Source organism: Toxotes jaculatrix, chromosome 19 (assembly GCF_017976425.1).
Source record: "Toxotes jaculatrix isolate fToxJac2 chromosome 19, fToxJac2.pri, whole genome shotgun sequence".
Taxonomy (NCBI): Eukaryota; Metazoa; Chordata; class Actinopteri; family Toxotidae; genus Toxotes; species Toxotes jaculatrix.
This window is the reverse complement of record NC_054412.1, coordinates 10,055,795-10,073,196: the sequence shown is the minus strand read 5'-3', so window position 1 is coordinate 10,073,196 and position 17,402 is coordinate 10,055,795. Positions and strand designations below refer to the sequence as shown.

The 17,402-nt window shown below is 39.9% G+C and overlaps 2 protein-coding genes across 2 annotated transcripts in view; one reads left to right on the top strand and one right to left on the bottom strand.

The window, feature by feature from the left end:
- The first annotated feature begins 3,104 nt into the window (after nucleotides 1–3,104).
- On the top strand, nucleotides 3,105–10,497 carry smyd2b (SET and MYND domain containing 2b). Its single transcript, XM_041064040.1, has 12 exons — nucleotides 3,105–3,420; nucleotides 4,538–4,601; nucleotides 5,064–5,174; nucleotides 5,273–5,333; nucleotides 6,247–6,371; nucleotides 6,499–6,566; nucleotides 7,269–7,371; nucleotides 7,728–7,838; nucleotides 8,002–8,122; nucleotides 8,551–8,725; nucleotides 9,400–9,508; nucleotides 9,768–10,497. The coding sequence occupies exons 1-12, from the start codon at nucleotides 3,248–3,250 to the stop codon at nucleotides 9,846–9,848; spliced, it is 1,302 nt and encodes a 433-aa protein (XP_040919974.1). The 5' UTR covers nucleotides 3,105–3,247; the 3' UTR covers nucleotides 9,849–10,497.
- Nucleotides 10,498–11,798: 1,301 nt separating this feature from the next.
- Nucleotides 11,799–17,402, bottom strand: part of LOC121199395 (tyrosine-protein phosphatase non-receptor type 14-like) — a 32,690-nt gene continuing 27,086 nt past the window's right edge. The window contains exons 15-20 of the mRNA XM_041064039.1: nucleotides 16,899–17,039; nucleotides 15,561–15,779; nucleotides 14,141–14,269; nucleotides 13,647–13,881; nucleotides 13,127–13,290; nucleotides 11,799–12,576 (exon numbers count right to left, since the gene is read on the bottom strand). Of these exons, the coding sequence (XP_040919973.1) occupies nucleotides 12,448–12,576; nucleotides 13,127–13,290; nucleotides 13,647–13,881; nucleotides 14,141–14,269; nucleotides 15,561–15,779; nucleotides 16,899–17,039 (1,017 nt within the window). The 3' untranslated portion in view covers nucleotides 11,799–12,447. The remainder of the gene's footprint in view (nucleotides 12,577–13,126; nucleotides 13,291–13,646; nucleotides 13,882–14,140; nucleotides 14,270–15,560; nucleotides 15,780–16,898; nucleotides 17,040–17,402) is intronic.

The following is a 17,402-nucleotide window of genomic DNA, read 5'->3' as shown; positions in this document are numbered from 1 at the left end:
TTCTTATTAATCAATTAATCCCTTGGTCTATAAAAGGTCAGAAAATAGTGAAAAATGTCCATCAGAATTCCCTACAGCCCAAAGAGACATGTTGAAATTCCTTGTTTAGTTCAACCAGTGAACCTGAAATCACTGAGTTTACTAACAAGTATGACAAAGGAAAAAAAGCTAATTTTAACAACTGAGTATCTGGAATCAACAAGACTTTGGAATTTGAGCTTTAAAAAAACAATTACATAAACAGTTTGTTGATTGTTAAAATAGTTGCTTCTTTTCTAAGAATATTTGGCTTTTTCACTCGAAAAACAACAGAAAAAAAAATCTCTTATCAAAAAAGTTGCTAATTACACTTCAGCTCTTTGGCTTTACTTCCATCTGTGAATACAAGCAGTCAAACTCTGCAAGAACAAAAGCCAATATGTTCAAACTGTAGGTGACGAATGAATTTTAGATTGAATCTGTTTAAAACAACTTATTCTGAATCATTATAAATGTTATGTTGAGATCTAACCAATTCTACTTTGCAAGCCAAAAAAAGACCTCAACTTTTATCTCAGACCAAACAGGTCTGGCCTGCTGTATCTATTTAATACCACTGTCCTGTCTCTTTTCTGACCTGTCTCTTATTCTGTTGATTTCCCCTAACAGGGTTTCCTTGAGAACTAAATCTACTTAGGATTTATTGTTTCTTATTATTTCTCGTCATTGGAAATTATAATCCTTTCACCTAATCCCCCTCTCCCTCCCTCTCTTTCAGATCATATTCATCAAGATCATCCCCTCTGACAAAGCAAGAAATCAGCACAGTGGGGAGGTCTAAAGAGATCGCGTACTGGAACAGAGGGGTTTCTTCCAAATCAAATCAGGTTCCTCTGATGTAATCAAGACGAGACGCCAAAGACGACGACTTAATCTGCCAGGGACATGCCTCTCTTGCTTGCACATTATTAAAAATGAGGAGGAACAAATCTTTAGATTGAAAGACTGGAAAAATGGAATTATAATAAATCAGGGGAAACTGGGGCAAGGTTGGATAAAGCCTTCAGATACAGATGACGGACAAATCTTCACAGTGGTTTGTGCTTGTATGTGTTTGTGTGTGTGTGAGAGAGAGAGAGAGAGAGTAGGTGCGCAGGTGTGTAATGTGTTTGCATGGTTGCTTATGAAATATTTCAATTTACTCAAGATCAAGTCCCTGACCTGAGCTTTCCCTCGCTCTACCTCTGTGTAAAAAAATCAGGAGTGCCGGTCGTCCCACTAGAACTCACTTGGTTGTCAGATAATCTGTCTGTATCTAAGGTGACTGGTGAAGTGTGATGAGTCATGGACGAGCTTCTTAATGATATGAGGGTGTACTTACAAATAACACCCACATGATGGCACAATGTGACAAAAGTGGACACCAGTTAGGAACTTGAGACCTTCTGATATCAATCTGTCTAGGTCTGATCTCCATGATGAATAAAGTTTTGTTTGTATACTACATAGAGGAACTGAAGCTGGTGTTGCTACAGTTGAACACTACAGTAACATTTAAATTCACAAACTCTTATTTGCCAGAATGCAAAACGATCAACTGTACAAGAGAGTAGAGGTGAGCTTTAAAGACACACTCAGTCTTCACCACCAGATGGCCTCACTGAACTGCAGTAAAAAGTTCAACACTAAATTGACTGTAGGTTTTTTTATATATACGTAAGTATATTTTATATATTTTATATATTTTATATATACGTATATATATATGTATGTTGCTACTTGGTTTTTTACATAAGCTAGATCTGAGAAAAACATCATATATCTGCTGTTGACTCTCCAAAGAAGCAAAAAAATGCCCCCAAAATACTTAAAACAGTCCTTCCTTACCTAATGACATCAACAACATCAATAAGACATTAAATGTACAACCATAGTATAAAACGTCAATTCCTGATCATCCTATATATTTTGCATGAAGTGTTAAACAGTCTAAAGAATACTGTGTTGCTTTCTGTTATAGGATGGAGAGGGTCACAACACCTCCATGACGGCTCATTGTCTGTTTAAAGTGAAGTGAGCGTGTGCTGATAAAGAGCAAACACACCACAGGGCTCAGACAGAGTGAGGACATGAACATCATATCATTTCTTGAACCTGACACCACAGGTCCCATTCAGAACCGTGACAGAGCATAGCAGGCATTCACAGTGGAAGTGTGGCAACACAAAGGACCGTGAGCCACTGCCTTGAAAGAAGAAAGAAAAAAATAAACATGTAAGAGAACCACAGACAAGACAGTTTTGGCCATTTCCTACATGCAAAAATTAGGAAAAACTATAAGCAAGACTGCCAGTGACTGACTGTACAGTTCTCATATCTGTCTTTGTGACAACTAGCAGTGTCAGTCAGTTCAGTACTGATGTTATCAGAATCAGAATCTTTATTGTCATTGCACACGCAGTCCAGAAGCAATCTAAACATTTTCCTATGCACAAAGATTAAAAGAAAAAAGAGAATTTCTAGTAAACTAGTATAATAAGCAAATATAATAATAATATATGTATATATCTATGTGTTTAAGAAACAGTACATCTTGAAAAAAGATTACAAAAAAGAAATACCTGCATGTGATATTGCACTATTGAATGTTTATTTTTGATTGCACAAGGTGGATTATTGCACAGGTCTGTGAAAAAGAGGCATACCCTTCAGTGTTCATTTATTACTGCAAGAGCCCTGGGTACCGCCTCCCTGAAGGTAGCCGTTGGAACAGGTAGTCATTGGACTGACATTAATGAAATTAATTTATTTGAATTTTCTCTGCGTCATTTACAACAAATACAAACTATTTATTTAATGAACATGGGTGATAAATGTATTTAATACTAACACACTTGTAGTTTGTGAATCAAACCCGAGCTGATTTTTTTTTTTAAGTGCAAGAGGGTCAAGTCTTGTTGCAATGGGATCACTGCCCCCCACCCTTAAAACCCCACCTAACCGCCCCCTAGAACATTCACAAATGTTATACAACTGCTGTGAAATTACTCTAGAGGGTTCCCTGAATCAGATGTTGTGTGCCTAAACAAAAGTTTTATCTAGTTTTCTTGGTCTGTATAAAACTGAAGCCTGGAGCACTCTGTGCCTTCAGATGCCACTATGAACTATTACTGGGGAGGGTAACGCCCCAACACTTAGAGCTGGGGTGCCACATCCCACTTCTCTCCTTCAAGAGAGTCATTCATAAGGGAGACAACACAGAGGAGGCATGATGACGGGCAGCATCGAGGGAATTGAGAGGTTTGACAGTCCGGGAAAAGGGCGAGGTCTCCGCGTTACCAGGCCCTTTAAAGTTGGAGAGCTCCTGTTTTCCAGCCCAGCATACTCTTACGTGCTGTCAGTGAAAGAGAGAGGCTCCTACTGTGAGTTTTGCTTCACAGGGTAAGGATTGGTTATTTTTATCCCCTCATGCTTTGACAACTCACTTCTTTTCCTTTCTGTACTTAACACAGTTCATAAAGAGCCTCATCTGAGTATGTTTGCCTCTATCTGTTGCAACTTTGGCTGATGATGGCCGACATCCTGTGGCAGCAACAAACACTTCATTGCATGTGATTTATTTCTATGCAGGTCTGAAAACATGTGGTTAAGACAAACCAGATTCTCTGTTTACCAAACCACTTAGTACTGACCAACCAAACACACATGTAGCACCACATAGCCTCCTTGTCATAAGCATGTCACTCCATAAAAATGTATTTCAGTTGTGTGGCTCATCTTTCCAAATGGTGGTTCATGTATATCTTATTTCACAGGTCTACGTAACCCTCTCTGTGAGCACAGCAACGGTGACCATGAGAAAAAAACTTTGTTAACTGAAAGGCAACACGATTACATAACACAGTCTCTTTCAACTCCAGCTGTAGTGGAGATTAATGAAGGGGCTATAAATTGCTAATAACATCACACTGGTAATCTATTCTATTTTGCAGATACACATCACATATCCACCTCTGGAGACCCACTCTCTTCTTAACACAATCAAAGATTGTTTGATCACTTTTAGATTTGTTGATAGTGATGGAAATCAGGTGTCTTTCATACCGCTTGCTTTAACCCAACACTTCAACAGATCGAAGTCAGTAATTTTGTTACACATCGTCCAGGCCAGAATCGACTCATCAAGAGCTTAAATTAATCACTGTGGTAAAAAATGGATTTACAGCTGGACTTTACATCAGGAAGTGTTTTCCCACCACTTACCCTGAACACAGAGCAGCTTATTTGGACGTAAGTGTCTCAAAATGAAATGAGAGGACTTTTGGACTGCTTTACTTTTTCAGTGCGGTAGAGAGACAGCTGGTCCGTCATAAGGTCAGCTCTATTAATACCACAGAATGTTTTAAACCCCTTCATTGCTATCAGTTATGGTAGGCCACCAGCAACTGTCGCTTCAGAGCAGGATGTTTAAATGTCCATACAGACACTGATGCACTGAAGCAACAAGATACTCACCTATACCAAGATACACATTTGACCCTATTTTTGTCATTTGTAGGAAGGAGAAATTGGCAAGATGTGGGAAGTGCAAGAAAGCCTTCTACTGCAATGTGAAATGCCAGGTAGGAAACACTGAGGCAAGCGAAAGAGTAACTCTTTACAGGAGTAACTCCTGTTGACATGGTTGACATGAAATTTGGTCAAGACACTCATGGACTCCAGTGGTTGAATTCTCATGAATCACCTGACTTTCTATCTAATGAGTCAACTATCAAGTCAGTGGCAGTTATTTATTGTATATGTCTAAAACCATTGACAAAAGGTAAGCCAAGGTATTAGAAAGGGGGGCAGAGGGGGTCATTTTGCATACTGGAGGGGTAAAGGGGTGAGGGTAACATTAGATTAACGCAGTGTGGAGTCAAATTCCACCATACTACTTGCTTCAGCTGTTAGGCCTCTGGTTGTGGTGGGACCTAAACTGACAATAGTTGGCTCCACTGAGGATACTCACATTTCAGTTGGTTTTAAACTACAGGGTAGCTCCTTTGTGTGCCATTATAATATTTATGTGTGTTTGTGTGTAGAAAGGGGACTGGGCCATGCACAAGCTGGAGTGCTCGGCAATGACTGTATTCGGAGAGAACTGGTGCCCGTCAGAGACGTCCCGCCTGGTGGCCCGGATCCTCGCCAAAAAGGTTGAAGCGTTAATAAAACACGCAGTGTCCTGTGTGAGAGTTGTCTGGCGGATACTGTGTTGTTGTTCACTGTGGTAATTTCCATCTTTTTTCCACAGAAATTGCAGAAAGAAAGATCTATGTCTGAGAAGATCTTGCTAATAGGAGAGGTACAATCACGTGAGTAATAATCAGTTAACTCAAAGGAAAGCATGCATGTTAATTTTTTGTGATATTAAACAACCTGGAAGGCAATTTAAGGATAAAGTGAGTACTGGCTTCATAAACTTTGAGTCTCTGTACTTAAGCCCTAAGTACCCCCAGATGTCCCTCTTCAAAAAGCACAGCCCATTCAGATTAGAGTGACAGAGACACCCTTGACTACATCTATATATAACCTATAGATGAGGGTCGAATGGCCATCAGACAGCATAACAAGTGTAACAGCTTGAATGGGAAGCTGGAGCACTTTAGACAAACACACAGACCTGACTGCATATCACTACATATGTGCCTGTAAGTTAAATGGTATTGGATCAAGGAAATCATATTAGGAGTATTCATTAAAAAGGCTCAGAAAAAAAGCAAAAAAGCAAAAAAAGCAAGCAAAAAAAAAAACACTAATTTTTGCTGATGCTAAAAAATATTGCAGGTATAAATAAATACAGTATTTAGTTTATGTGGCATTAAAATAAAAAGTCAAAGTATTATTGCTAGTTCTGTTACATCAATTTTGATCTTTTTTCTTTAATCTGTCCATCCTTAGTCCAAGAACATCACAGGAGTGTGCTGCAAAATTGATGGATTAGTCTTAATATTAGAAACCACGATTAGATGAAAACCTATACATTGATAGTTGTAATGCAAAAACAACTTTTTTTTTGCCTTTCAGGCCACATACGTTATTGGTCATTATGGCTCTTCCCATTTTCTTTAGAAAGAGAATATCAGAAATTTTCTCTGCACAGTTTCCTGATCAGATAATTTTCCAAACTTTTCAAAACCCTCTTATGAATTGAAACCCAAATCAGAAAAAAGAAATCGTTAGACTAATACAAGCAAATAAAAATGTACGTCCCTCTTCCTGTAACAGACGTGCAGGACGTAGATAATGAGAAAAGAGAGATGAACGAGGCAGACATTGCGGGATTGCATCGTTTTTACTCCAAACACTTGGAGTTGCCCGACCACAAAGACCTGCTCACGCTGTTCTCCCAGGTACCGCACACACCCACCTGAGTTAAAGAAGAAAGAAGATATTTATAATTCACTGTAAAACAGGCAAAGAATGATTCATGTGTATAAGCATTATTTCTTTTTCTGCCCGGTGTCCTTCATTCAACAGGTTGCCTGTAATGGGTTCACAATAGAAGATGCCGAACTATCCCACATGGGTACTGCGATCTACCCAGAGTAAGAAGGAGAACTCTCACGCATACATACGATTACATTTTCACTCAGTACTGTTTCAACAACACATGTAAAGGTGTAATATATCTCAGTATGTTCTTCCCTCCTCACACAGCCTCTGTTGTGTTGTGGTTTTCTTTTCTTTTTCTAGTTGACTTCAGATTAATTTCAAGGTTTTGTGAGATTTTGTAGTTTATTTGTATGTAACTGCACAGGTTAGCTTTATACTTAATCAGTGGAAATCTATGTGGAAATCTGCTTGTAAATGCTAACTAGTTTGTGTATGATTTAAAACTCAGTATTCGAAACAACTCGAAGCAAGTAACAGATGTCTAAAGAGGCCCGACAAGACGACTTCTCCAGTTGAACTCGGCTCCCTGCTGTGGCTGAGGCTGCTAAGTTTTAAAATGGGCTGTGTGAGAGGGAATTTGCCCTCTCAGCTCCTTGTTGAGCTATTTCCAGCCTGCCATCCAGGTAATAGCAGAGTCGGTAACATATTTCAGGGACACTCAAGACCTCTCTGTAGGCACAGTTGTAGCACAATGCTAATACCATTTAAAAATAAAGTGGTTATGTCAGTGTTATGTCATTGCTATGAGCAATAATAAGTCTCACTGCTCCTACATCCTTTGTGAGAAAGGGAAAGCAGAGAGTGGTATTTTTATTCTAACCTCTCTCTTGGTATTTGTCTGTCTCTTCTCACAGTGTGGCACTGATGAACCACAGCTGTCTCCCCAGCGTCATAGTCACATATAACGGGACGTCAGCTGAAGTTCGGGCTGTGCAGGACATGAAGCCTGGAGATGAAGTGAGGAAAGGGGACAGCTGCCATTAGAGGGGGTTGCGTCCTGTTCTCTTTTTTTTTCTCTCTCTCTCAAGCATGTGTATGAGTGGAGGAGGGCGCCATGCTTCTTACAAGAGGGTGGAGTGTGTGAAACATTTGCTAATTATATTACTGTCTGTCTGTCTGTCTGTGCGCTCAATTCAACTTGAATAAGTGCATCGGCTTCCACTCAGACTATGGCAAAAAGATCTGCTCAATTACTTCAAACGATCAGTTCATACATACATGTAAATCATGTTTTATGTTAAATGACACTGAGAGAGTGAGCATTATTTGTGATTCTCATGTGCTGTGTTTTCGTGTGTTATTTCCCTCTCTAGGTTCTCATCAGCTACATAGACCTCCTTTATCCAACAGATGACCGCAACAACAGGCTGAGAGAGTCCTATTACTTCACCTGTGACTGCCAGGAATGTAAAACAAAGTCCAAAGTAAGACCCAGTAAAAAATGATTGCTGAGTTAAAAAAGACTAAATAACACGATATGCAATATTTTGGTTTGACCAGCACTTGTGGGCTCTAAGTGAGAGATGCTGTGTATCCTACAAGCTGGGTTGGTTGACTGTCATTCTCAGGCTCTGCCTTCACCCACAGGACAAGGTAAAGTTGAAAGTACGTAAGCGGAGTGACCCCATCGAGCCAGAGGTCATCAACAACATGGTGCGCTATGCCAGGAAAACCATCAAGGAGTTCAGAGCCTTCAAACACATAAAAAATATCCTTTTTTTATGTCATTAAATAATACTTGTGTTTGCACTGTTCTGTTTTTTATTGAGAACAACTGCGGGAAATATGAAGTACAAAATTTTGTACCATCATGAAGTTCATTATTTATTAAGCTTTTATTAAGCTAATTAAGCCTAATAGCTCAATAGTCAAACTTCACTTTCCCTTGCTTGAACTCAGTTTTTAACTAATTGACTGATTTGGTAAATAATTTGTGTGATGACAGTAGAGATTTCTCCACATTTTCTAATTATTTGCTGTAAAGTTAGGATTTACTCACTGACTTTCTCATGGTAGACTTCATTCTTCATCATAGTAGTTTAGCAGGCTCTAAAACATCTGACTGTACGATCAGAGGCCCTTTCACTTGTCAGTTCAACTTCAGCTTGTGTTGACGCAGCCTTGACTCTGTGGCACCCCCTAGTGAGTTGCTGGAGATGTGTGAACAGAGCCTGGAGGAGATGGGAGCCGTCTTTGATGACTCCAATGTCTACATGCTCCACATGATGTACCAGGCCATGGGGATTTGTCTCTACATGGAAGATATAGACACAGCTATCAGCTACGGCGAGAAGATCCTCAAACCTTACAAGTACTAGGAAACCCACAAAAACACACATCTTTCCACACACTTCCTAACCGTTCATGATAACCTGCAGGTCAGACCCTGACCGTCTAAATGAGTAGGGTATTTTGTGTGCCTGCATTGTTTTTATCATTTTCTAAATTGGATAATTATTTCATTTAAGTCCATTTTTGATTAAATTATCTTGTCATTTCCCTCAGGAAAGGTAGTAATTACAGAGAATAGAGTTTGACCCATGATAAGAACTAACAGTCAGTATAGCTCAGCCTCAGCTGATTCAATTTTATTTCTTTTTAATCTCTCTTGCGAGTCCTTCAGTTTCACAGAAGTGCAATAATAAATCATTGGAGTATTGTTAAGCCATTTTCTACTCAAGTAATTTTACATGAGTTGGACATTCTAGTACTCTTCTCTCCCCTAGCCTAAAAATATGTGTCAATTTGAAAAACTGATAAGTTGACCCAAGTTTTTGTTCCAGCTGTACAATAGAGAACGAGTTTCAACTTCTATATTCCTTATGCCAGTGAACATACAATATGAATATGATAATACAATGTCTTGTCACATCTGCTCTACGAGATTCCTTGCAAATATGTCTTTTATATTGTCTTATCAATACTTTTGAGATCAATTATTTGTGTTTGAGTAAAAGAACTACTTATGATCTCTGCCCCATGCAGCCAGCTGTACCCTCCCTACTCCCTGAATGTGTCCTCCATGTACCTGAAGTTGGGCAGACTGTACATGGGGATGGAGAGGCACTCAGCGGGCATTAACGCTTTCAAGAAGGTAATGTGATGTTCTCACATTTTATACCAGCTTCTCAGGCCACATATAGTCGCTACAGACCTGGGTATCATTTGACATTGTATTATGAAACTAGTGCCAGGACAATCAGGAATAGTTTTCAATACTTAATGCTACAAACACATTTCGGCTGGTACCAATAAAGAAGTGCAGCCACATACTCACCAAATTTAGAAATAATGTACATATTTCCGTGCTGTAAAATGTTGTAAAATTATTTGTTATCATTGTGCGACCACAGGCAATGGCCATAATGGAGGTGGCTCACGGGAAAGATCACCAATACTTGACAGAGCTGCGTGAAGCAATCGCACGAAAATGAAGAGAAAGGAAAGAAATGATGGAATGTGACTGATCCCTATGGACTGCATACACTCCTTTCATTAGGAGCTTCACGGAACTGTAGGCACTTTCTGCTGCTTTTTGTACAGGAGCAAAGATGGAGAGCATTCATATCTTTATGGAAAGTCTTATGGATTTTTGGTAATTTAATTTTTGTGTTGTACACAGCAACTTTAGTTGTAAGCAGAGTACTTTTCTACCTTGTTGATGCCAGGGTGAAAAGCTGACTGTGAAGTTTGCTTTTTAGATCATAAGGGCTTTGAGAAGTTCTTTTCCTGTTAACTGTCAGGGATTTCTTATTTGTTTAGCCTTCTGACTGACTCGTCAGCTGGACCCTGTCGTCCAACAGAGTCAAGATGTTTGCGTTTATGTGTAGGGGGTCAGTGGTACAAAATCCTTGTCAGGCAGTCAGGACAGCTGCCTCACCACAAGGGGCCTATTAAAGCTCCAGAATGTGCTCAAGCCATTATGGAGGGCTGGGATGGAGGACTGTGTTTGTATTAACACCTTCTGTGACTGCTCTGTGCTAATTAATGTCTCCAGTACTGCGAGAAACACACACAGTATTGCTAGGTAAAAGAAAATTATTCAAAAATTCCAAAATAAATTAGTTTGTGGCCATCCTCTTAAAGAAAATAAGGCTTTATTGCATAATAAGCAAGTACGACAGCTTCATACATGTCTGGGGAGAGAAAAACCAAAGACTTGATGCACTGAAAACGGATATACAAAACATATGTACACACGTATTTGGGAGTTTTGCCAAAAAAGAAAAATCAAGGGGAAAAAATTAAATATAAACAAACAGTGGAATGCCGTGTGAGAAAATACTGTCACAAAGAGAACTGAAGTGCAACAAAACACTTATATGTCAAGAGAGCATAAAGCTTATACTTATCTGAGAATATATACAATGAAATATAAAAATGCATGCATAGTTTATTATGTTGCGGTATTTTTAGGGTACCAAGTCAAAAAAAGGAACTATATAAAACAAATCTTTTGTCTCACATGCCCATTATGTACAAAGTTATTTTGGACACGCTTGGCTTTGCATTACAATTAAAAAAAAAAATTATATTTAATGCAACATGAAAAAGGAAATTCTTCAGAAGGTGATTTTATAAACAGGATTCAGATACTTGGCAACACAGTAATCTACTGGGTTTGGATCAGATTAGTAGAAACAGCTGCCTTTTTTCTGGCAAAGACAGTTGTGTCACTAAACTACTATCCTTCAGAAATAAACCAAGACATCAGCATTCTCTGACTGCAAAATCTTTACCTGAGAGTTAGGTAAATGATTTGAAATGTTAAAGTTGTTTTTATATCAAAATGCAAACTATAAAATACTGATTTAAAGATTTCATCTTTGGAGGTAAAACAAAAAAAAAGGAATTTAGTTTACCAAACCCATCCAGGACCCCACAACAAGGATCAACCAGGCAGCTTTTTCAATAAGGCATAATAATACAGTATACTCAGTATCTGCTGTATATAAGGACACAGTTCTCTATCAACTGCATACGCAAACAGTGAAATTATATGTATAAATTAATTCATTGGACAAAGTTTTGAAATGCTTTGAGGCAAAAAAAAATGTGACAAGACACATTTGATCGCAAGGAGCTGTGATTCCAAAAAACAAATAATTGTCGAAATGTACTGTATGTGTGTTTGTGTGTAACACTGGGATCTCAGAAATGTTTAAACTGAGGAAACGTCAGCAGGAAAACGGGAGGAATCCTTTTGACATTCACAAGGAAGGCTTACCAAAAAATATAGTAAAGATTAAGAATAAAAGCTTGTCAATGCTCTGTTCAATGCCAAAGGTGACCTCAAACTTGATAGAAATAAATAAAAAGATTTGTTACGATGTTGAAGTAAATATTTGCTGTATTAATCAATACTCTGTTAAAAATAAAAGAACATTTTAGTTCAGTGATTGAAAGAATATTTTTGTTTGGCAAACTCTTTCAGAGTACAGAGTTTAGTAATAATACTGCTGCCACCTACTGTTCATGCAGCATAATGCCATTTCTAATAATGGCTAAATAATGAGTGAGAAAAGTATCAGGCAGGCAATCCATCCAAACTTGATTTCTCACAACATTTCTTAAGAAATCTCAAGAGTGCACTGGGCACGTAGACAGACATACACATTCATGCCTGCAGGAAAGATAAGCTGCTTATTCACCTGACCTGCATGGAAAAAACGCACAAACGTGCATTCTCCACACACAAAGATCAGGTCTAAGATTAAATCCCAGGGAATAAAAGAATGAAGTGTGAACACACTGACTAGGAGAAATTGTTATCGGTTTTGATACAGGCCTACACAAATCCTTTTCTCCCATGAGGTGAGTTTGTATGCACATCTATAAATTTCCATCACCATAAACTGCAGCGCAGAAAACTCAGCTCCACTCAAAGCAGAGTTGCTTCTAAATGCATCTGCTGCCAACTGACGCTATCAGTTATATCTGCTGTATCAGTCCTCAAGCATAGATTAAGTACCTCTGTCGCCATCTGCTGCCATTCTGCCACGTCGTGTAAGGTCAAAGGTCATGAGCCTGCCCTCAGATGAGGCGGGAACTCTTGAGGAACTGAATGAGGACCTGGTAGACAAACTTGTACTGGGAGATGGTCTGCACCATTAGCATCCTCTGCTGCCTCAGCTCAGACAACATGGTGGGAACCTCCATTGGCTGAGGAGAAGGAAAGAAGAGACAGAGAGACAAAGAAAACAAGGTGACAAGAACAAGGGGATTTAAAAATGTAAAATGTGTTCTGCTGATCTGCATTACTCAGTGCAGTGACAAAGCTAAAAGTATGTATGTTGGCAAGAAAAAACAGAGGATTCACTAAGAGAAATTAAAAGTGGATCTGACCTGGATTTACCTGGTCTGCATATTTGAGTTAGAAAGTGTTTATAATGTGGTGCAAATGTTGTGTATCTTTTCAAACAACTCTGCTTTCACTATTTTTTATTCATCCGTTTTAATCTGATCTTAAGTTGCATCCTCATATACGCTGATTAACTGACTTCACAAAGGCAAACTCTTGATTTACACAATAAAAGTCTTATGTGCATGTTTTACATCCATCATAATAAACTGTGTTTGAATTCAAATGAGTCTTGTGATACACATCATGTTAAAAAAAGAAAAGGCATGATCCTAAAAATGATCTCACCTTGAGTTAAACTTAACTAGAGCCCTATCAGACTCCTAATTTTACACCCCCTCGTCCACCCACCTCATTGTGCTCCAGGCAGCTGATCATGAGCTCAGTGAGAATGACCACGCCGGTACGACCCACCCCAGCGCTACAGTGTACCACCACAGGAGGATTGAGGCTCTTTGAGGTGTCAAGCATGGAGTTAGTGTGTCTCCTCACAGACTGGATCTCCTCTAAGTAGGCTGCAAGAGAGAAAAAGGAGACAAAAGTAAGATGTGGGCAATGTGTCTGCCAGGCTGAGGAAAGAATTTGCTGAATGTGGTTTAACTGTTGTTTACACTAGTTGTATAATAACATATTTTTAGGGAGTGGATGCTTCTTTAAAAGAAATGAGAATTGCACTTATTTGCTTTCTTGCAGAGAGTTTTGCATGATTTAAACAACTGAAAAAAAATTTATTTGGTGACTGTTTCTCTGCAAGAAAGTCTCTCTGCAACTAAAAAAAAATGTTATTCCTTTAATTAGATATTAAATAGTGAAGGCAGAGTAATTGTTTAATCATTTCTTGTTATGATAATAATGACAAAGTCACACTCACAGATGAATCCCACAACATATTCAGGACAGCCCTGCTCAGGCCAGTCAGTGTACTGTAAGTGCCAGACCGTCCTCTCCTGGCCAGACAGCAGGTGTTTGACCTTTAACCCCGTGGTGGCGTAGCAGCCTGAGTCGGTGCGGAATTTGGTGGTCACCTTGAACTTGCCGTGAGTGGCCGAGTTGTGTTTGGAACCCAGTTTAGGCCAGTAGCGGTGACTCTTGGACCGGCCACCCTCCTGGATGGAAGAGAGGAGGATGAAGATTGATTGGTGATTGGAAGGGAGGGAAAAGAGAAGAAGGGGATGCGGGAAAATAGACGTACACAATGGCGTTTATGTGTACACACAAACACAATGACACAGTGACACACACGCCCTCATTGCCATCTTATTTCACACACACACACAGACAAAAGCCAGCTGTCGACTGCTCACTGAAAAATATCCATGTTTCCGTGTGCCGTGTGTGCATATATATATGTGTGTGTGCGTATACCTCCTCTGCAGTAACCATGGCGATAACGCTGACCCCTTGCTCCCAGACCATCTGCCAGAAGTCGGCACAGGTGTTGGCTAGCGGGCCCTGGGTGGCAATGTAGTGCCACTCCTCCCCCCTGATCATCACCTGGGAAAACGCACACATACATACATAAACAATCAATTAGCGCACAGGCAGATCATAGTGACTGCAGTGCAAACACGAATCAGCCTGTAAACACAGTCACACTAAAAAAACTAAAACTAAATCTAAGCCAAATACAAATCAAAAGCCCCATTTTAGCCCAAAGATTTTTTTTATATTTTAAAATAAATGCATTTGCAGCTCATTGAAGACAAAGACAATAATCTCATCCACCACAGGGGGGCAGTATAAACACCTTTTTAATGTGTGTCTACTGTGGGACCTGTTTTCTCTCATTTATAAAACTATCAGCACCTCTCGTCTAACTTTGGTGTGCTTTCCCTCATTAAAACTCAGAAGGCCACACAGCACTGAAACACTTCCCATCTCCGATACACGGCAACCACAGAGACTTCATAGTGCCATTACATAATGAGCATGTCCCAGCTGATTCCTCAGGCCACCTTGTGACTGTAAACACAGCATTAGGAGATGGATGGGGAATAAACAAGGCCTTTTGTTCTGCGGCAGCTACCTTAAGTGATGGGGGAGCGGGGGGTAAGAGGGTTACACCGTGATAGGCAGCGATTCAGTGTGGTGATCGCAGTTTCGCACCGGACCACAATTAGGCATACACACAAAATGCAAACTCATGCATACACACAAGCTTGTACGCACACACTGTTTGCAACTAAGCATGAATAGAGGGCTAGTGAGAGCAGCTCAGGTTGACTTAAGAGGGTTTGGAGTTTGGACCACATTCTTTGGGAATTCCACAAGCTCTGTGAGCTTAAAGGCCCAAACAGCCTTCAATAGCTGCCTTTCATCCTTTTCCTCCGAGCCATTCCCTGCTTAGAAATGACCACAACAAAGACTAGCAGAGAGCTGAATGTATCAAGTTTATACCCTTTGTTTTAATTTAAGTTGTATGATTCGCTCTTTGCAAAGCACTCTGAGACCGTTACTATGATTAAGAGCCATACACATAAGCTTGAATCTTATAAAGCACTTTGTGAAATATTTTATCTCCAAGTTTGACTTTTTTTTTCCCCAGTCTATATCATTATTCTTCTGTATATACATTCACACTGAAAACTGACAAAGTCTGATTTTAAATTCAGCATGCTCTATGTTCACAGTGATAATATTCTGGAGATACATAGTTTTCACAGGATTGTATACTGTATGCGAAATGTAGAAAGGGTATCAAATTAGTTACATGAAAGTCTTGATCATAAAAATTATCCCATAATTCCTTTTTAAAACTTTTACACATTGGATCCCTGGTGCACACCTTGATATGCGAGGCATTAATGTAGCCTGTGTTGTTCTCCTTGTTGGGCACAAGCTCGACCCGGTTCTCTTCGTAAGGAACAACGTCACGGAAACGGTTGCGCTCTGTGTTTTCGGGCAGAGTTGCTGTGGTGAGAACACAATTTGCCCTCTTCTTGGGCACCTGCTCATACTCAGTGAAGACCCGCTCCTCTTCCAGCTTCAACTCCAAGGTCTTACACTGGAGAGACAGAGAGAAAGAAAGGAAGGAAGAGAGGAGGGGGTGTTAGTCTTTGAATACCAAGCAACACATCATTCAGAGGTTTCTCTTTCAGTCCCCCAAAAAGGCTTTTATCCGTTTACATTCCACCATACCTAAGAGACTATTCAGACTGGGAGAATCCAGAAATCTCATTATAATATACGTCCACATTTCTTAACTCACAACTGAATACTGACTTCAAGCACTCAAAGCATGTTTAATGCATCAACACAGCTGTAAAAAGAGCAGGGTATGCAGCGGTGGTATTCATCCTGGTGGGGGTACGTGTTTATTAGGCCCGTCATGTTTGAGAGAGCAGCATCTCTGTCTCTCTCTCTCTCTCTTTCTATCCCTCTGTCTCTGCGGCTCGCTCACTCTCTCTCGGGTCACATTCTTAACATACCAGCGGGCCCAGAGGCGATAAGCACCACCATGCCACGCGTTCCACAGCCCACTTAGGGCTTGCCCCCGTTAGCTTAGCAACAGTAGGGACAAAGGCCGGGCTTCACATCTCTGCACTCAAAAGGGAACAAACAGACAGTACAGGGGAAATGTAATTCATTAAATTAATGTGATTAGCAGAGACCGTTTTTGAGTTTTATCGTGACAACTATAAGACAAACTGTTTAAAAGGTCCTGCAATAATCTTGATCTTCCAAAATCATGCAAATACATTTTGTACAAGTAAAATTTGGGCTTGAAAGTTTTGAAATTCTTCTTATTAAATGAAAGGACTCTTAATCCAGATTAGAAGAAGCTATATAAATCTGGTGCGATTATATTTTCTTTCTGAATTTCTTTACATTTTTAGAGCAATTGTGAGCAGAAAAGAAGCTCTAAAAAAGCTTGTGTTATATCTACAATATCATAAAATTAAAAGAATTTATTTGACTAAACCTACAATTTTCACATTATTATAAAGGGCTTGAAATGATTCCAACTGTCATTTTTTACCCATCAATCGATAGTTCATAGTCTAACTGAAAAACAAGCAAAAAAGGAAATCTATGATTTTCATAATCCACAGTTAAAGTCAGAAACTCTCACAGACTCAAACAACTCGACACAACGTATCTAGAGCATGAGGGAGCATCTTACTCGTTCGTCAGTAGAAGCCTTGGCGCCTTCCTCTGCCGAACTCTTGGGGACAGGCACTCGGGCCACGTAGAGGCCATTGAGGGCGGCCATCATCAGCGGTCTCTTCATGGAGTCCACAGACATCTTCTGTCTTTCCAGCGTCTTCAAGAGAGAGGAAAATCCCGGTGTCATGGTCACAGGTACCGGCAGCATTGCAAGACTGACTGACCTGCCTTGGCCTGAGTACAGTGTGCGCACACGTGTGCGTATGGAGAAAGTGGGCGGGGGGAATCTGACGTGCACGTGCATGTGTGTGTGTATGTCCTGTTTGTAGGGCAAACTTGGCCGTACCAGTCCCCTTGTGTTCCGTCCAAAGGTGTGAACTAACAAGCCTCGTATATAAAGCCTATTAAGAGCAGACTTGTACCTTCTTATCTACTTGTTGCCTTCAACTTTTCCTTTCATCCTTGTTTTGTCCTTTCTCACATATTTTTCATTCTTTCATCCCTTTGTTTATTCCCACCT